At 46.0% G+C, this 19,160-nt stretch overlaps 1 protein-coding gene across 4 annotated transcripts in view; it reads left to right on the top strand.

The window, feature by feature from the left end:
• The window catches only part of ARFRP1 (ADP ribosylation factor related protein 1), a 1,146,156-nt gene that overhangs the window by 326,080 nt on the left and 800,916 nt on the right, over nt 1-19,160 (top strand). For all 4 annotated transcript variants that reach the window (XM_044056958.1, XM_044056956.1, XM_044056955.1 and 1 more), the window contains exon 3: nt 387-469. In XM_044056958.1, coding sequence (XP_043912893.1) covers nt 387-469 — 83 coding nt within the window. The remainder of the gene's footprint in view (nt 1-386; nt 470-19,160) is intronic.

Genomic DNA, 19,160 nt, shown 5'->3' with positions numbered 1-19,160 from the left:
TGTTAACTTTCCTGTGCAATTGTTGCTGGCCAGTTTGAAAGTTTTCTCATGGATGGATCGAGTGCTACTGCTATGTTAAATTTCTATTGTTGAATTCTGTTGGTGGGAAACATTGTTTTACATACTAAAGACTTACTTTCTGTAACAGAATACTATTGCGTAAGGGAAGTATTTTTATGCTGAACTGCAGTTTCAGTTTCACAGGTGTCTCATCGCCAAAAAAAAAAGAGAAAGTAATGTTTAGGATTAACATAAAGGTTAGGTGTGGTTTGAGTTGTGCAACTAAAGTAGTAGATAGTTTTAACAGTTTTTGTGAGGCAAATTATATTATCTTACACATTTTGCATTATTGGATCTCAAATAACTTCAAATTTTCTCCTTTGTAGTTGGCACTATTGATGTTGGAAAAGCACGTCTTATGTTCTGGGATCTAGGAGGTCAAGATGAGTTGCAGTCGCTTTGGGACAAGGTATTTCCTTCCTCCAGAATGTTGTTAGTGTTACTAAATATTACTGTTTACTTCTTGTTTCTGGTGTTTTCATGGCTTTTTATCAAGTTAGTGAGGAATATTTTATTTGTATTGTTTTATTATTTTTGAGAGGGTGATGCATCCATTAAATGGTTTTCTTCTCATGTAACCTGAATTGTTATTGATGTTCATCGTGTTTCATTGTTGCAGTCCTAACAAATGGGTTATCCGGCTCCCGGTAGCCCTCGATCGGCCAGAATACCAAAGGTAAGTAAAAATGACATCGGCTGCCGTCAGTTGCAAAGGATGTCAGGGCGCCCGATACAAAAGGAGGCAGCCGACATCACTTCCTCAGTCTTCCTTGCTGCGGAGCCCGAAGCAGAAGCTTTTCATGCAAGAGTGCCGGTCGGCAGATTACCTTGGTTGGTTTCTGACTACAAGAGTTGAAGTCTACTACAGCTAAGTACCCTGTTGGGGATCCTCTTTTCTTGCCTTAATGAATGTCAGAAAAGGTTAATAATTGCCTTACCCATGGAAAGCAGATTCCCCATAGAGATTTTCATTCCTAGCATTATCTTCATAGGTTCATACTAGGCTATCTGCCCTAGGGCATTTATAAGCCTAGCCCAGAGTTTTGTGACTTTCGCCACCCCTTTAGTTTGAAGGATACTATGCCCATTATTTAGCTGTGCCTCTGTCAAGCAGTGACACTGAGGTGATCCCTGGGGTATACCTGCGATCTCCCATCCATTGGTCAAGATTTCTCTTGAACAAAGCAAGCGAGGTACTCTGCCTCACATGTACCGGGATTTTGTTCCACAGCATAGGGAGTCTCTGGGTGATGAATCTGTCCCTCCAGCATGTCCTATTTATGACCGTGTCAAGGTTCAAGTCTCGTGCTCTTGTAGATCGGATGGATTTAGATTTTTTGAGGTGAAGCATGTTCATTAATTCCGGGTTGGACATGGCCTTGTATGTCAGGCACAGGTCACCTCTGAGCAGGCGGTAAGCGACTGAGTAGAGCTGGAGCTCCTTCAGTCGGGCAGCATAGGACATATTTTTGAGACCCTTTATCCTTTTGGTGAGGAACTTTTGGGGCCTTTCCAATTGCTGCAGGTGTCTGGTCAGATACATTCCAAATGGGGCGTTATACTCAATCATCGGTCTGATGAGTGATGAGTACAGGGGAATGATGACCTCCCTTGACCTAGATGTGAATCCCTTCATGATCAGGTGGGCAATGTAGAAGGTCTTCCTAACTACTTTGGCAACGTGGGTGTCAAATGAAAGGTTACTATCAACCTGGGTCCCCAGATCCCTGATAACCTCTTCTGTGCTTAGTGGATTGCCACCTATATGGTAGCTGGGGGTAACCCTGTTTTTCCCGAAGGGTATGACTATGCATTTTTTAGCGTTTAACTTTAGGCCATGGCTTTGGCACCAGTTATCCGTTTCTATGAGACCCTTCTGAAGGATATCTGTGTCTGATGTGTTTTCAACTATGGTGCCCAGTTTGCAGTCATCTGCAAACTTTGTCAGCCATAATCCTTCTGTGCTTGCCTGTACTTCTGAAAAGTAGATGCCGAACAAGAGTGGGCCCAGGACCGAGCCCTGCAGGACACCGCTTGTGACAGGCTTGGAATCAGACATGGCGCCAGCAACTCTGACCCTGTGGGTTCTGTCACTTAGCCAGTTTGCAACCCATCTTGTGACGTATGGGTTTACATTTAAGCTGGTGAGTTTTTCTATGATGCCCGAGTGGGGTATTGTGTCGAATGCCTTTGCCAGGTCAAGGTAGGCTGTGTGGACTGCCTTGCCCTCATCAATGGCCTTGGTGACTGTTTCGAAAAAGTCAACCAAGTTTAAGAGGCGTGATCTGCCCTTGACAAAGCCAAATTGGGTTTGATCTAGTATCTGCAGGTCCCCTATGTCTTTATTTATGAGTTCCATTATGATCCTCTCCATAGCTTTGCAGACCAGGCTTGTCATGCTGATGGGACGGTAGTTTCCAGGGTTGGTGGAGGCACCGCCTTTATGTAGTGGGACCACAGTTGCCTTACGCCACTCCTTGGGTACGTATCCTGAGGTGAGGCTAAGATTAAACAGCTGCCCTAATTGCGGGTTTAATTCCTCAATGAGTTCGTGGAGCACACAACCGGGGACACCATCTGGTCCCATGGATGCTGTGTTTTTCGCCTTGGAGAGAGCTGTTCTCACCTGAGTATTCGAGATGTTTGGGAGGCTACAATCCTCTGGTATGGATATTTCTCCTTTTGGGGGGGGGGAGAAATTTGCACTGAACCTGTCAGCCAGTAGGTTGGCAATGTCTGTGGGTTCAGTGATCTTTACATCATTTTGAACTAGTTCTGAGCATATCTGGGAGTTTCCTCCCAGGTTTGTAACATAACTAAAAAAGGCCTTGTGATTGTCTTTTGAGTCCTTGGAGATTTTTCTTTCAAAATTTGCCTTGGATGATTTTATGAGAGCTCTTAGTTTTTTACTTATAATGATCAAGGGTGTCTTCCCTTTTAGGGATTTTGCTCTATCTTGTAGTAGCTTTCTCCTTTTGTTGTAGAGCTTGTTTATGGCTGGGGTCCGCCAGACTGGACGCTTGCCTTTGGTACAAAGAGTCTTTGTTTTGTTTGGGATTGCCTGATCCATGCAGTCCTGGAGGTGCTGGTAGAAGGCATTTGTATGTGATTCAGCGGCTTTAGTGATGGTTTCCGCTGGCTCGGGGGCCTTGAAAGAGGCCACACCAGTCCTAAGAAGTGTGAAGTCGGCTTTAGAGAAGTTCTTCACTGTGGTCTTTTTTATCAGGGGTGGGGGCGGGATGTGGACTTCCAGTGAGATAAGTTTATGATCTGACCTCACCAATGAGGGGTATACCTCTGGTGTTGAACATTGTGACCCCATGTTCGTGATGATGAGATCTAGTATGTTTTCGCCTCTTGTGGGTATGGTGACTAGTTGTTCCATGGCATTTGAGTTTATGAACTCTAGGAACCCCTGGGCTAGCATGTTGGGGCTTGAGTAGTGATCCCAGTCTATATTCGGATAGTTGAAATCACCTAGGATGATGGTGTTTGGGGTTACATTTATCCCTTCCAGAGTTTTCAGGAAAGCTGTGTGAGGTTCTTGAGTTTGAGAGGGTGGCCTGTAACATGTTACAAATTGCAGAGCAGTCTTGCCTATGGTTAATTGCACCTGGATGGTCTCTGATGCATCGTGCGTTGCCACCAACCTGGAGGTGAGGGTGTCTTTGATGAATATGGGCACCCCTCCTCCTTTCTTGGTGTTGTCCGGATTTTGGGGCCGGAATGCATGATATGAGGTAAAATCTGATAGTGCCGGGGTGCTCTCAGGAGCCTTGAACCAGGTTTCAGTCACAGCACAGACATCGATGTTCTCCATACTGAGAAGGGCTTTGAGTGCGTGCATCTTGAGGTTGAGACTTCTGGCATTGAGCAGCATTACCCTTAGTTTTTTTCCTTTGTTTTGTTCTAGGTTGGAAGGTTTAGAATTTGAGCCTTGCCTAAAAAAGGCACTATGGGGGTGGCAAGAGCCTTTGCCAATATCCGGAAGCCCAGGGGTGACAGGTGCAAGCCGTCCCTTGCGAAGCAGCGTGGCTTGTCCAGCATGTCATCCCAGGCAGACAGACATTGGATCCCCTTTGAATGACACCAGAGTTTAAGCCAATTATTAAAGCTGATCATCTTGTCTCTGTATTGTGGCATCATTCTTGGTGAAGGTAGGATACTGCTCAAGGTCAGGGTCATACCTGCCTGGGCTACATAATCAGAGAGCTCCTCTATGTCTCTTTTCATGTAGTCCAGGGAGGTGCATCTCAGGTCGTTCACACCAGCATGGACAATGACTGAGTCATACTTGTACCTGCTGTCGAGTGACCTGAGTGCTTGTGTTATGTGACGGATTCTAGCGCCCGACAAGCAGCTTACTGTGACCTTCTCCTTGCTCAATCTGGTGAGTGGGACGTCAGTGTGTCTGACTATGGAGTCACCTATGACAAGAGTGTCTGGCATTGTGTTTGGCCTTAAGGGCTGGGACTGTTTGTCACACTGACTTTGTGGTCTATGTGTTGCATGTGTCTTGGTCTGTGGTGGCAGTTGTTTGGGTGTCTGCTTTGGTGGCCTCTGCTGTTTTGGTAGATTTTTGGTCAGAGCCTCCGAGTATGTCTTTATGTGTTTATGTGTATGATATGAAGTTATGATAGTGCTATGTGAGACTGGGTTTGTGGTGTGTGTGGTTACCTTCTCCTCCTGTCTGGTCTTGCCAGTCCTTTGTTGAGAGAGCTCAGCCTCCAGTTTGGCTATATAGTTGCATCTCTCGCATGTGTTTGTGTTTTGTGGGAGAAGGAGAGGGTTGTCTGTGTACATGAGGCAATTGTAACATTGCCTCAATATTCCCAGATTCATCAGCTGAGCAGGAGAGGACACTAGCAACTGACCCCGCGACATGCTAGAAGGTAAAGTTAAAAACTTTGTGTAGATGGGTTTGAAAAAGACTTCGAGGGATGTGGATGATCGAAAAGGGGTAGTAGGCTGGTAGGGTGCTATGTATAATAAAAAGTGCTATATCAGAGTAAAGAGTACTTTGGGAGCAAGTGCTAGGCTATCCGGATAGAGAATAGTCACTTAGGAATTAAGTAGATCTAAACTTATTAGGTATAGAATAGGGTGGTTAGATTATCAGTACAGCTTAGGAAGAGCTGTTCTAAGGGAAAAAATGAAGAGTGGACTTTAGGTAGCCCGAATAGTTTAACCTTGATTAACCGCCGCTGCTCTTGTGTGCTCCTGTGGCAACTCTGCGCTAAATCGCGCTTTATAGCAGGGGGCTGGAAAAGACAGGAAATGACCCAAAATGGCCAATAAACTACAAGTTACTGCCTTAAACCACTCCTCTGAGGACAAACAGGCAGCTCAGTACTCCCCACTCTCACTGGTGAGTAAAGAAACTTCCCCCTGACCAAACAAGGAAAATGGAGAAACACAGGAACCAAGACAAAGCCCAGGGATCAGCAAAATCTGATCACTGGAACACTAGCTCGGAAAGTATGGAAAACAAGGATATTTTTTTTGTTTTTTTTCAAGTTTTTTTACACAGATAGACAGAAAACACAATAAATGCTGTACTTTTCGACTAAATGCTATCAAAAGCTAGTACACTTGAGTGTATTAGCCTGTAGTTTAACTTTTAAGCAAAACTTAAACTAGCAAGTGCAGTAAACAGTTTGAGCTTGTAAAAACAGGTAATACTTCGATAAAATAAGCAGAAACAGTGGTCGAAAGTCACAAAAGGTCGAAAAAGCCAAGAAAAATACTTAAAATCTGGAAAGTTAGTCTTTTCTGGTCTCTGCTGCTCTAGGAACTCTGCTGGACACCATGAGGAGCTGTGCTGAGTTCTCTACAGCTGGAAAAGCCCGCTTTATAGCAGGGGGCTGGAAAAGACAGGAAATGACCCAAATGGCCAATAAACTACAAGTTACTGCCTTAAACCACTCCTCTGAGGACAAACAGGCAGCTCAGTACTCCCCACTCTCACTGGTGAGGAAAGAAACTTCCCCCTGACCAAACAAGGAAAATGGAGAAACACAGGAACCAAGACAAAGCCCAGGGATCAGCAAAATCTGATCACTGGAACACTAGCAAGGAAAGTATGGAAAACAAGGATATTTTTTTGTTTTATCTGTTTAGGCCTTGACCACGACGTTCCCAATTGTGATCTCTGTGCCTCCGCCTCCTTTAATCCGCATACTATCCGTCATAGGGCTAAAATTTTGGCTAGGCATTTTGGAGTTTGGCCTAAGTTTGTTGGTATGGCGTCTGCTGGTCTTCAGGCTTCAGATATTCTGAAAAAGCGTAAGGACAAGGAGCGTGATAGACCTCAGAAAACTAAGTCCTCGGATGAGGTTAAGTTAGTCGTCAGTCAGGCGGGAGCCAGTTAGGAACTTTCGCAGTCCCTGCAGTCTGCAGATGTAGAACCGCAGGCCTTGCTTGAGTCAGAGTTCCCTAGGCCTCCATTTTTTCTTATGACTTGTCGCCGGTCGCCTCTTCTGCTGGAGCCAGAACCGTTAAGCTGACTCCGGGGTCCGAGGCCTCCATTTTGCGATCTGACAGCAAACTTCTTACTTCGACTCCTGCTGCTCCTTCGGCGGTTGCCAGGCCTCCCGAGTCCTTCAGACTTGCAGGTAAGCCTTCCATTTATAAGCTTGTGAAAAGACAGGCTCCATTTCCTTCTAGTTATCCTCAATCCAGATGGTTAAAATGGCTAATGATTTGTTAACTCTTATTAGGGGTTCTCAGCCTCACCCTCCTAAAAGGAGTAGGGATGTTTCTCCTGAGGTTTTGTCCTGTCCAGGATCTGATTCTTCCAGCATTTCTGCTGATGAAGAGGAATTTTCTCAGGCTTTTTCTCCCTTTGAGGATTCAGATGCAGAGGAGTCCATCCCTTCGGCTTCTCCTCCATAGGATTTCTCTTTTGGTGACACTTTAAATGCCCTCAGGGAACATTTTAAATGAGAAAGCCAGGATTATCCCCAATCTAAGAAACGGATTAGGGAGTTTCTTGATTTACCTCAGTGTAAGCCTCTTGCTGTTCCCCGTGTTGGAAGTTGTTGATGTTTTTCTGGAAAATTCCTTGTGTTCAAATTCGGTACCCCCTGCTCGCAGGAAACATGACAGGTACTACTGAGTCCCTGAGTCTCATCTATTTCTTTTCAGGAACCCGTTGGTGGATCCAGAGGTTATTTCTCAGGGCCCTAAAGGGTTTAAGGCCACAGTTACCAGGAATCCTGTTTCTTCGGGCAGGGAATCCAGGAACCTAGATAGGTGGGGCAAGAAAGTTTATACCTCTGCCACCCTAGCTATTAGGGCTACCAATTGTCTTTTTCATATGCTGAAGTACCAACAGCACACCTTGGAGACTATTAAATCTAAGATTGCAAGTGTACCTCTTTTGGCAGAGAGTAAAGACATGCAGGATTTGTTGAATTCAGCTACTCTAGTCAATAAGCATTCTTTGCATTGTGGTTTTGACATCCTTGAGGCCTCCAGTAGGGCTGCGGCTACCGGATCTGTTATTAGCAGGCACGCGTGGCTCAGAGAACAGCCTCTTCAGAACCTGTCAAGGATAAGCTTTTGGCTGTGACTGTGCATAAAGACAATCTTTTTGGCAGCAAAGCTGAAGAGGTACTTAAGAAGATGGAGGATAAGGCCAAGTCCATGCAAACTGTTAAGGATTTTCTGCAAGTTCAACCCCCTTGCTTTAGCAGGAATTACCCTTCCAAAGAGTTGGACCATTCCAGATACCAGCAGACAGAACCGTTCCAGGACTAGAGGTTACAAATCTTCAAGGAGGCAGGCAGCTACCCCTCAAATGTCTAGGCAGTCACAGGCTTCCACTTCTAAAGTGGGAAGCTTCAAGCCTGCATCTCAATCAAAACACTATCGATGACTTTTTCCAACTTCTGCCTGATGTTCATCGTACATACAGCTGCAGTCATAACAGATGGGTTATCCTGCCGTCAGGTGGGTCCTCGGTTGGCCGAATTCCAAAGTCTAGGTCCGGCGTTGGTTGTCGTCGCTTCCTCCCTAACGTTAGTGCGGCAGGGGTATAAAAGAGGCAGCCGATGCCATTTTCTTCAGTCTTTCTTGCTGCGCGGAGCCCGAAGCAGAAGCAATTCGCAAGTGCCGGTCGGCCAGCTCCTGAGATTTATGAAAGTATTTCAGCCGAAGTCTTCTTGAAAGCTAAGTACCCCGTTGGGGAATCTTTTCTTGCCTCAGACCGATGTCAGACAAAGTTAATAATTGCATTTCATGTGGGAAGCAAATACCTCATAAGGATTTCCACTCTTACTGTGTATACCTTGCTTAGGCCCAGACCACGACGTCTCGGCCTGCCCTTTTTGTGCTAGATTCAACAAACGCACTATTAAGCGTTGTGCGGAGTTCGCCCTTCACTATTTTGGCAAAAAATTTAATTATATTGTGTCGTCGGATACTCTGACTCCAGGTTTGAGCAAAAAACGCAAAGATAAGGATCGGAATACGAGGTCCACACTACCTACTGATACCACGCTAAGGCCGGTTCTCCGGTACTCAGCGAGGCGCCTACGCAGCCCCTGAGTACCGATGACAATGCATTACCGGTGTCTTCAGTACCCGAGGTCGCTGGCTCCTCGGCCCCCATTCCTACTACAGATACTGATGCCACTCCTGGCGGGGAAACTCAGAATTTAGACAGGCCTGCCATTTCTCAAGGGGTCTTCAGGCCTTCCTCCTTCTCTATTAAAGCCTTCACTAAATCTAAAACAGCCATGAAAACCAAAAAACAGGTTCCTCAGACACCCGCTCAAGGCACCATGCCTAAAAAACAGATGCTTAAGATGGCTGAGGATTTGATTACTCTTATCAGGGGTTCTCAACCCCAGGAAGACTACCCTTCCTCAGATCAAGCTTCTATTACCTCAGAACTATCTGAGGACCAGGATTGTGCCTATTCTCCATTCGAAGACTCTGATGCAGAGGAGTCTATTCCCTCGGTCTCCCCCACTGAGGACTTCTCTTTTGGGGAAACCCTGCATACATTGAGGGAACACTTTCACTGGGAAGGCCAAGATTACTCAGATTCCAAGAAAAGGCTCAGGGAATTTCTTCTGCTCCCCCAGCATAGGCCTCTGGCTATCGCTCCTGTTTTACCTATATTGGATGATGTGTACACAGAAACCAGCCTTAATCCTGATTCTTTGCCTCCAGCTCCTGTTAAACCAGACAGGTATTACCAGGTTCCTGATTCTCACCAGGTCCTATATAAAAGCCATACTGCTGACCCAGAAACTATTTCACAGGGTCCCAAGGGAATTAAGGCCTCTACTGCTAAAAAAACATTACCTTCAGAGAGAGATTCCAGATCTTTAGAAAGGTGGGGGAAAAAGGTGTACACCTCGGCCACTTTAACCATGAGGGCATTAAACTGTCAGTTCCATATGTTAAAGTATCAACAGTTTTTAATATCTCAGCTGGAAAGCAAAATGACACACAACCAGATTTAAAAGAGTTGCAGGATTTGTTGCATGGTGCAGAGCAAGTGGGTAAACATACCTTGCAGTGTGGTTTTGATGCTTTAGAGGCCTCATGTAGAGCTGCTGTTACGGGGTCTGTTATACGTAGGCATGCTTGGCTCAAAGAGCAAACCTTACCAGATCATGTCAAAGCTAAATTATTAGATGCACCTCTTCAAAAAAAAAAAAAAAATGTATTGTTTGGTGTTAAAGCAGAGAAGGTGCTAAAGAAAATGGAGGAAAAAGCAAAATCAATGCAAACAGTGAAAGATTTCCTGCAGGTACAGCCTCCACATTTCAGCAGAAACTGGCCTTCAAAAAATTGGTCGTTTCCAGCCACGGACAGACCTCAAAGGGGCAGATACAGGCGTCCAAGGGGTAGAGGTCAACCTCAAGGATCTTTCAGAGTCAGACAGTGGCAAGCAGCAACCCCAAGAGGTGGAGAAGATAGATCACAGCCTTTTAGAAAACAGACACAATGACTTCCCCCTACACGTGCCAAGCAAAGCTTTAATGGCAGCACCTTTGGGCAGAAAACTGACATTATTCTCAAAAAATTGGCATATTGTTACAAAAGACAAATGGATTCTGGACATTATAGACAGAGGCTACAGGTTCCACTTTCATACCCTTCCAAAAATGAGAGGTATGCCAAACCTGCCACAGAATCAAAGGGCAGAGGCACAAAAACAAATTTCAGCGCTCATGGACATGAAAGCAATTCAAGAGGTACCTGCAAAAGAACAAGGTCAAGGGTTTTATTCCAGACTATTCTTGGTATCAAGGAAAGACAAATATTGGAGACCTAACTTAGACCTATCCATCCTAAACACATATCTATAGGTGCCAAAATTCAAGATGCTCACATTACAGCAGCTTCTTCCCATGCTAGGCAAGGAGTCTTGGCTGGTAACATTGGACCTCAAGGAGGCATACCTACATGTCCCTATCAGACAAGATTGCAGAAGATACCTCAGATTTCTTGCAGGTTCAACCCATTACCAATTCTCTGCATTGCCCTTTGGCTTATCTACTGCGCCCAGAGTGTTTACGAAATGCCTGGCATCAGTAATCGCCTTCTGCAGACTACAAGGGATACAAATCTACCCATATCTGGACGACTGCCTGATCCAAGCGGACAGCAAGGACATACTACTGCAGCACCTGGCGTTTGTAATAAAACTATTGAACTTCCTGGGATACACAGTCAACAAAAATAAATCAAAATTAATACCCTCTCAACAAATAATTTTCCTGGGTGCCAACTTGGATACAACCACCCAGATGCCCTACCTCACGCCAAACAAGCAAGGGCAACTGTCTCAATACTTCAGAAAAATGGCAAATTACACCAGGCTAACTGCAAGGAAAGTCCTGCAGGCTCTGGGATTCATGGCATCTTGCATCCTACTTATCCCATGTGCAAAGCTGCATATGAGGAAACTTCAATGGTACCTAAAAAACTTATGGTCTCAACACAGCCACAGCTTGGAAGCAATTATACCACTCATTCCATGCCTTCAATAGGAATTTATGTGGTGGGCTCAAGCTTGCCAAAGAAACACAGGTCTTCCTTTCTGTGTACCTCAAGCAACTCAAATCATCACAACAGACGCCTCAGACTACGCATGGGGAGCACACATGACAAATCAGTGCATTCAGGGAAAATGGGCACGAAAAGAGAAGCTCCTTCACATCAACCAAAAGGAAATGCTAGCCGTGCAAAAGGCTATTACGACCTTCAAAGACCTACTGCATCCAGGCCAGCTATTGATAAGGACAGACAACACCACAGTGATGTGGTACATAAACAAACAGGGAGGAACTCATTCAAACCCCCTGTGCAAGCAAGCCATGACCCTATGGAACACAGCACTGGAATTGCAAATTCAACTAAAGGCACAATTCCTGCCAGGGAAGGAAAACACACTGGCGGACAACTTAAGCAGAAATATGACAGATCCACACGAATGGAAGTTGCATCCTCAAATTTTCTCAAAGATAACTCAGGCATGGGGACAGCTAGACATAGATCTATTTGCTACCCACAGAAATTACCAGTTGAAAAAATTTTGTTCAAGGACCTATCATCCACAGGCCTGGAAAGTGGACGCACTTTCCTTCAATTGGGCAACATTGGCAGTCTATGCCTTCCCGTCTCTTCCTCTGCTGCCCAAAGTTCTATTAAAAGCCAGAGCAGAGAGGCTGAAAATGATTCTCATTGCTCCAGACTGGCCAGGGCAACACTGGTATCCGCTCCTGAAGAGCCTGACACATTCCCCACCATGGATCCTACCTCTAGTCCCTCTTCTGTTGTCCCAGCACAACTACAAAACTCTTCACAGCCATCTCAAAACTCTAAATCTAGCTGCATGGAGAATTCCTTGATTTCCCAACAGTTTCTCCTCTCCAAGGAGGTGCAGGATGTCATCTTGGAGGCCAGAAGACCTTCTACTAGAAAGGCCTACTCCGCCAAATGGAAACGATTTTGTGCCTGGAATCAAAAGAAAGGGACAGAATCCTTGGGTAATAGATGTACCTCAAATTTTACAGTACCTAGCTGAGATGTTAAACAATGGACTTTCCTTCTCCTCCATCAAGATCCACTCTTCAGCCATTTCTGCACAATACAACATAGATCCTCCTTTATTCTCTCATCCTCTCTTAAGGCAGTTCCTCAGAGGGGCAAAGAATATAAAACCCCCAAGGAAACTACCAGTCCCTGCTTGGGACCTCAACTTCGTATTGGAAAAGCTGACCCTTCCTCCCTTCGAACCAGCTTCTTCATCAGAGTTACAGTACTTGTCATGGAAAACGGCCTTTCTTCTGGCTATCACCTCAGCTCACAGGGTTTCGGAGCTACAGGCCCTCATGGCTGTGCAACCATTCATCATTTTCCATCAGGACAGAGTTTCCTTACGAACCAACCCTGCCTTTATGCCAAAGGTAGTATCCAGTGTAGCTTTGAATCAGACTATCCACTTACCTACCTTTTATCCTAATCCTTAGAACAAAGGGGAAAGACTACTACATTCCTTGGACATTCACAGACAACTTTGTTATTATTTGGACAGGACAAAGCCATTCAGGAAATCTGAGCAACTCTGTGTGTGTCCTATGCTGCAGGTGCTCAAGGAAAGGCTATTTCCAAACAGGCAATTTCAAAATGGATAGCCCACTGCATACGCTTTTGTTACTCATTTCATGGAAAAACTGTGCCTGCATGCATCAGATCCCACTCCACCAGAGCCACAGCTACCTCTGCTGCCTTCCTCAGGGGGGGTCCCTACTAAGGATATTTTGGAAGCAGCCACCTGGAGTTCAGTGCACACTTTCTCCAAGCACTATCACCTCCCACTATACTCTAAGTCTAGAGCGGGCTTTGCCACAGCAGTCCTGCAGGGCATCCTAGCCCCTCCTAGTTCCACTTAGTGCCTACCACCCTTACTTAGCTTTGGGATTCTACCCATCTGTTATGACTGCAGCTGTATGCACGATGAACATAGTACAGTTTTGTACCTACCATAAATGTAGATGTTCGAGTGCTCATACAGCTGCAGTCCAGGTTTCCCTCCCTCCAACCCCTCTTAGGACAGGCCTTATGACAAACCCTTTTCATGTAACCTTTTGGGGTACCCTTTTATGGTGTATTTGCTTGCAACTACTGTTTTTGATTTATCAACATTGCATTTTTGCATAACATTATGTTTGCCTTCCTTCTGGGGGCACCTGACATCTGGGGCAAGAAAAACTGAAGAAAATGGCGTGGGCTGCCTCTTTTATACCCCTGCCGCACTGACGTCAGGGAGGAAGCGACGACAACCGACGCCGGACCTAGACTTTGGAATTCGGCCGACCGAGGACCCGCCTGACGGCAGGATAACCCATCTGTTATGACTGCAGCTGTATGAGCACTCCAACATCTACATTTATGGTAGGTACAAAACTGTACTTTCTTGCTTGCCTGGAGAGTCCCTTAGGGGGAAGGTTGGCCCTTTTTTCAGATGTCTGGGCCTCTATCACAGATGACAAATGGGTGCTCAGGACAGTGTCCCTGGGGCACAAGTTTTCTTTCCGCACCTTTCCAGCTTCCCTAGGGATTCTCAGACATTCCTCCAAACCAAAGGGCAGAAGTAGAAAAACAAATTTTGTCTTTATTTCATCTGGGAGCAATAGAATCAGTTCCTGCTCAGCAGGTAAGCCAAGGCTTTTATTCCAGGATTTTCCTAGTTCCAAGAAAAGAAGGCACCTGGTGTCCTGTCCTAGATCTTTCCATTCTGAACTTTTTTCTAGTAATTCCAAAGTTCAAAATGCTCACTCTGCTTCAGTTGCTACCAATGCTAGAAAAGGATTCCTGGCTGGTAACCTTGGATCTCAAAAAGGCTTATCTGCACATCTCTATCAGGGAAAGTTGCAGGCAGTATCTTCGTTTCAGCGTGGGCAAGCAACATAATCAATTATCTGCACTGCCCTTTGGCTTATCTACTGCTCCCAGAGTCTTCACAAAGTGCCTGGCCCCAGTCATTGCTTTTTACAGCCAGAAGAAAATTCAGATTTACCCATACTTGGACGACTGTCTGATTCAATCAAGTTCTCAGGAACAGCTACTAAAGGATCTGGAATTTGCAGACTCTTCTCTCTTCCCTGGGTAACACTCTCAGTGAAGAAAAATCAAAAATGGTGCCATCCAAGGAGATAACATTCCTGGAAGCGAGTCTGAACACAGCCGCCCAGATGATATGTCTCACCCAGGAGAAGCAGACAACTCTTTCAGTTTACTTCAAGGACTTGGCAAGCCTGTCCCAGCTCCCTGCAAGGAAATACCTGCAAGCTCTGGGATATATGGCTTCTTGTATTCTCATGCTTCCATATGCAAGACTGCATATGAGGAAATTACAATGGTACCTCAAGAACATTTGGTGTCAACACACACAGGACCTGGATATGATGATCCCTCTGCTTCCATCTCTGCATCTTCTTTCTCCAGGGACCCTGCTTGCCAGAACAGACACCACCACAATCATGTGGTACATCAACAAGCAGGGAGGGACGTACTCTTACCCCCTGTGCAGACAAAGCATGAATCTTTGGTCCATGGCAGCATCCCTGGACCTGCAATCTTCTAGCTCAGTTTCTTCCAGGAAGGCTCAGTGTTTTGGCAGACCAGTTGAGCAGGCGAACCCTGGATCCTCATGAGTGGCAGCTGAACAGAGCAGTCTTTTACAGCATTATTCAACATTGGGGCACACCTCAGGTGGATCTTTTCTCCTCCCCAGACAACCATCTTCCACCTCTCGTTTGCACCATTCAGCATCACAGCAGAGCCTGGAGAGTGAATGCTCTGTCCTTCCCTTGGACGTTGCTATCAGTTTATGCCTTCCCTACTCTTCCTCTTCTACCCAGAGTGTTATTGAAGATCAGGGACGAATGACCAAGGACTATTCTCATAGCTTCGGACTGGCCCAGACAGCATTGGTATCCACTGCTTCGCAGTCTCTCCCAATTTCCTCCTTAGCATCTTCCTCTGAAGCCAAATCTTTTAGTTCAGGATGAGGGAATCGTTCTGCATCCTCATCTTCAGTCCTTCCATTTGACAGCATGGCTCATTGTATGACTCCTTCCTTATCTTCTTCCCTTTCCCAGCGGGTGGTTGATGTGCTGAGGGAGGCCAGGAGGCCTAGCACTAGGAAGTCCTACGTTGGCAAATGGGAAAGGTTCTCTCATTGGATCCAGGCTAGAGGAGAACCTTCTTCTCATCCTACCCTTCCTCTGATTTTGGAATACCTCACTGAATTGCTTCAGGGTGGTCTTTCTTTTTCCTCTATCAAGCTCCATGCTTCAGCCATTTCTGCTTATTGTTCTTTTGAACAACCCATTTTCTCTTATCCCCTGATGAAAATGTTTCTCAGAGGTGCTTGCAACTTAAAACCTCTCAGAAGGGCACCTACTCCTGCCTGGGATCTTAATTTTATTCTAGAGAAACTCACTCTTCCTCCTTTTGAGCCAGCTGCCATTGCAGATTTAAAGTTTCTCTCTTGGAAGACTGCCTTCCTCTTGGCTATAACTTGAGCAAGTAGGGTTTCGGAGCTGCAGGCTTTGATGGCTGTGGAGCCTTTTATTATTTTCCATACAGACAGGGTCTCTTTGAGAACCAATCCCTCCTTTATGCCTAAGGTGGTTTCTCGCTCGATTCTTAATCAGTCCATGCACCTTCCTACCTTCTTTCCTAATCCTCAAAATAGAGGTGAAAGGATCCTACATTCCCTTGATGTGCACAGACAGCTCAGGTTTTACCTGGACAGGACTAAAGATCTTCGGAAATCAGCTCAGTTATTGGTCAGTTTTGCCCCTGGAGCTAAGGGCAAGGCTATTTCTAAGCAAACAATTTCCAAGTGGATTGCATGTTGCATTAACTTTTGTTATTCTTTTCCTGGCAAGGTTCCTCCGCAAGGGGTTAGGACCCACTCAACTAGAGCAGCTTCAACTTTTGCAGCCTTTTTAAGTGGTGTCCCTACTAAAGATATTTTGGAGGCTGCCACATGGTCTTCTGTTCACACTTTCACAAAACATTATAATTTGCCTCTGTTTTCCAGAGCCAGGGCAGGGTTTGCCACTGCTGTGTTGCAGGGCATTATCTCCAACCCTTGATTCTGTTGATTCCTCCTCCCTTTTTCTCTGGGCTTTGGTAATCAACCCATTTGCTAGGACTGCAACAGTGAAGCACGATGAACATAGTACAGTTGTGTACACTTACCATAAATGTAAATGTTCGAGTGTATTCACTGTTGCAGTCCTGGTTATCCTCTCTCCTTCCCCCCTTTTTGGTCCTCTTCTATTCTCTTTTCCTGAGGTACAGGCGGAATTGGATATTATTTGCCAAATTTGCATTTGGTTAGCCTTATTTCTGGGGGTTTCTGACTGTTATGGCAAGAAAGACTGAGGAAGTGATGTCAGCTGCCTCCTTTTGTATCGGACGTCCTGATGTCCTTTGCAACCGATGGCAGCCGATGTCATTTTTACTTACCTTTGGTATTCTGGCTGATCGAGGGCAACCAGGAGCCGGATAACCCATTTGATGATGTCCTTCAAGAATGCAACTGCAGTCCTGACATATGGGTTGTCCTGCCTCAGGCAGCCCTTCGGTCGGCCAGATTCCAAAGTCTGGGTCCGGCGTCGGCCAATGTCGCCTCCTCCCCGATGTCAGAGTGGCTAGGGTATAAAGGCATCAGCCGACACCATCTTCTTCAGTTTTTCTTGCCGCGCGGTGCTCGAAGCAGAAGCAGTTCGCAAGTGCCGGTCGGTCAACTCCTGTGTTTTCAGTTACCGAAGTCATCTAAAAGCTTAGTACCCCGTTGGGGAACATTTTTTCTTGCCTCAGCCGATGTCAGAACAAATTGAAAAAGTTAATTGTTTGTCTTGTGGTAAACAAATACCTCATAAGGACTTCCATTCTTACTGCCTCCCTTGCCTGGGGCCAGACCACGATGTCTCGGCCTGTGCTGCCTGTGCTTGCTTTAATAAGCACACTCTCAGGCGCCGGGCAGAATTTGCCGAAGACTTTTTTGGCGTATCCTACGCTTACATCATGCCGTTGGAACAACCGACAGCACAAACTACCAAAAAACTAAAGGACCGGGACCGACATCCTCGGCCCGCATCTTCCACCGATACCACGCCTAAGCCCTCCGCGAGTGCTTCGGTCCCTTCGGAAGCGGTAATTCAACCGCTCCAGGCCGACAACACCGCGTTAACACGTTCTTCGGTCTCGGAGACTACACCGGTGCCGGTTGTTGATTTTCCTCCGGAAACTGAGGCTGTGGATCTACCCGACACCATTCCGGTGGACAAAGTTACCCCTGCACGTGGGGCAGCTAGGCCTCCAGTATCCATGTCCATCAAGGCCTTTGCACGTGCTAAGGCCGCCAGCCAAGCCAAAGCCCATCCTAAACCTACTTCTCAGGTCCCTTCTGCTGATAGACAGATTATGTCTCTTGCTGCAGATTTAATTTCTCTTATCAGGGGTTCCCAGCCTCACCCAGACAGAGGTTCTCAGCCGCCTGCAGAAAAAAGCCCTAGAAATGAGCAGGCAGATAACCTTTCTTCAGATGAAGCCTCTGGGGATTCAGGGCATTCAGATACCCAAGAAGAATCCTTCCAGGCCTTTGAGGACTCTGATGCTGAGGAATCAATTCCCTCTGCCTCTCCTCCAAAGGATTTTTCTTTCGGTGAAGTCCTCCATTCCATGAGGGAACATTTTAAGTGGCAGGGTCAGGAATTTTCTGATTCTAGGAAAAGGCTACGCACCTTCCTTAAGTTGCCCCAGCACAGACCTTTAGCTATCCCTCCAGTTTTGGATGTCCTGGATGATGTATTCTCAGACTCCAGTGCTTCCCCTGATTCTCTCCCTCCTGCTCCTGTCAAGCCAGACAGATATTACAGGGTTCCTGACACTCACAAGCATCTCTTTAAGGCCCACTCTGTGGATCTAGAAACTGTTTCACAGGGCCCCAAAGGAGTGGCTACCTCCTCAGCCAAAAACCCACTGCCAGCAGACAGGGAAGCCAGGTCCCTGGAGAGATGGGGTAAAAAAGTTTATACCTCTTCCACCCTTGCCATGAGGTCACTTAACTGCCTTTTTCATATGTTTCAGTACCAGGATCACTTACTGGATGATTTGCAGAAACAGCTAGCCTCTCCTGAGCCTATAGATAGAAAGGCATTGCAGGATTTGGTTCATAATACTCAGCAGGTTAGCAATCATTTTCTTCAGTGTGGTTATGATGCATTGGAGGCTTCATGTAGGGCAGCTATGACAGGGGCTGTTATCCGTAGACATGCTTGGTTGAAAGAACAGCCACTGCCGGATCATGTTAAAGTAAAGCTCCTGGACGCACCTCTGGATAAACAGAAGCTTTTTGGTGCTAATGCTCAGGATGTATTGAAGTCTGTTGAGGAGAAGGCAAAATCAGTACAGACAGTAAAGGATTTCCTCCAGGTTCAGCCACCCAGATTCAGCAGGAATTGGCCTTCAAAGAATTGGTCCATTCCAGACTCTGACAAGTTTCAAAGGGGAAAGAACAGGCGTGCACGAGGTAGAGGGCAATACCGAGGCTCCTACAAGGGAAGCCAATGGCAACCACAAAATCAGAGAAGTGGCACAGGTAGTTCACCTGCACCACAGGGACAATCACAATGACTTACCTTTCACCCCGCCTACCAAGGCTCAAAGAGAAGCACCTCTAGGCGGAAAATTATCTTTATTCTCAAAAAACTGGCACATTATAACAAAGGACAAATGGATTCTGGACATAATAGACAGAGGTTACAGGTTCCACTTCCATACCTTACCAACGGGACAAGGCATGCCAAACCTGCCACAAAATCAAAGGGCAGAGGCACTCGTAGAAGTTTCAAAGCTGTTACAAATAAAAGCAATAGAGAAGGTTCCTCCTCAGGAACAAGGCCAGGGATTTTATTCAAGACTGTTCCTTGTTCCAAGAAAAGAAAAACAATGGAGGCCTATATTGGACTTGTCCGTTCTAAATACTTTTCTCATGGTGCCAAAATTCAAGATGCTGACATTACAGCAACTTCTTCCCATGCTGGGCAAGGGGT

The sequence above is a fragment of the Protopterus annectens genome, chromosome 14.part0 (genome assembly GCF_019279795.1).
Source record: "Protopterus annectens isolate FY-2018-M chromosome 14.part0, PAN1.0, whole genome shotgun sequence".
Taxonomy (NCBI): Eukaryota; Metazoa; Chordata; order Ceratodontiformes; family Protopteridae; genus Protopterus; species Protopterus annectens.
The sequence above is the reverse complement of the archived record's forward strand: the minus strand, read 5'-3'. Positions and strand labels throughout refer to the sequence as shown.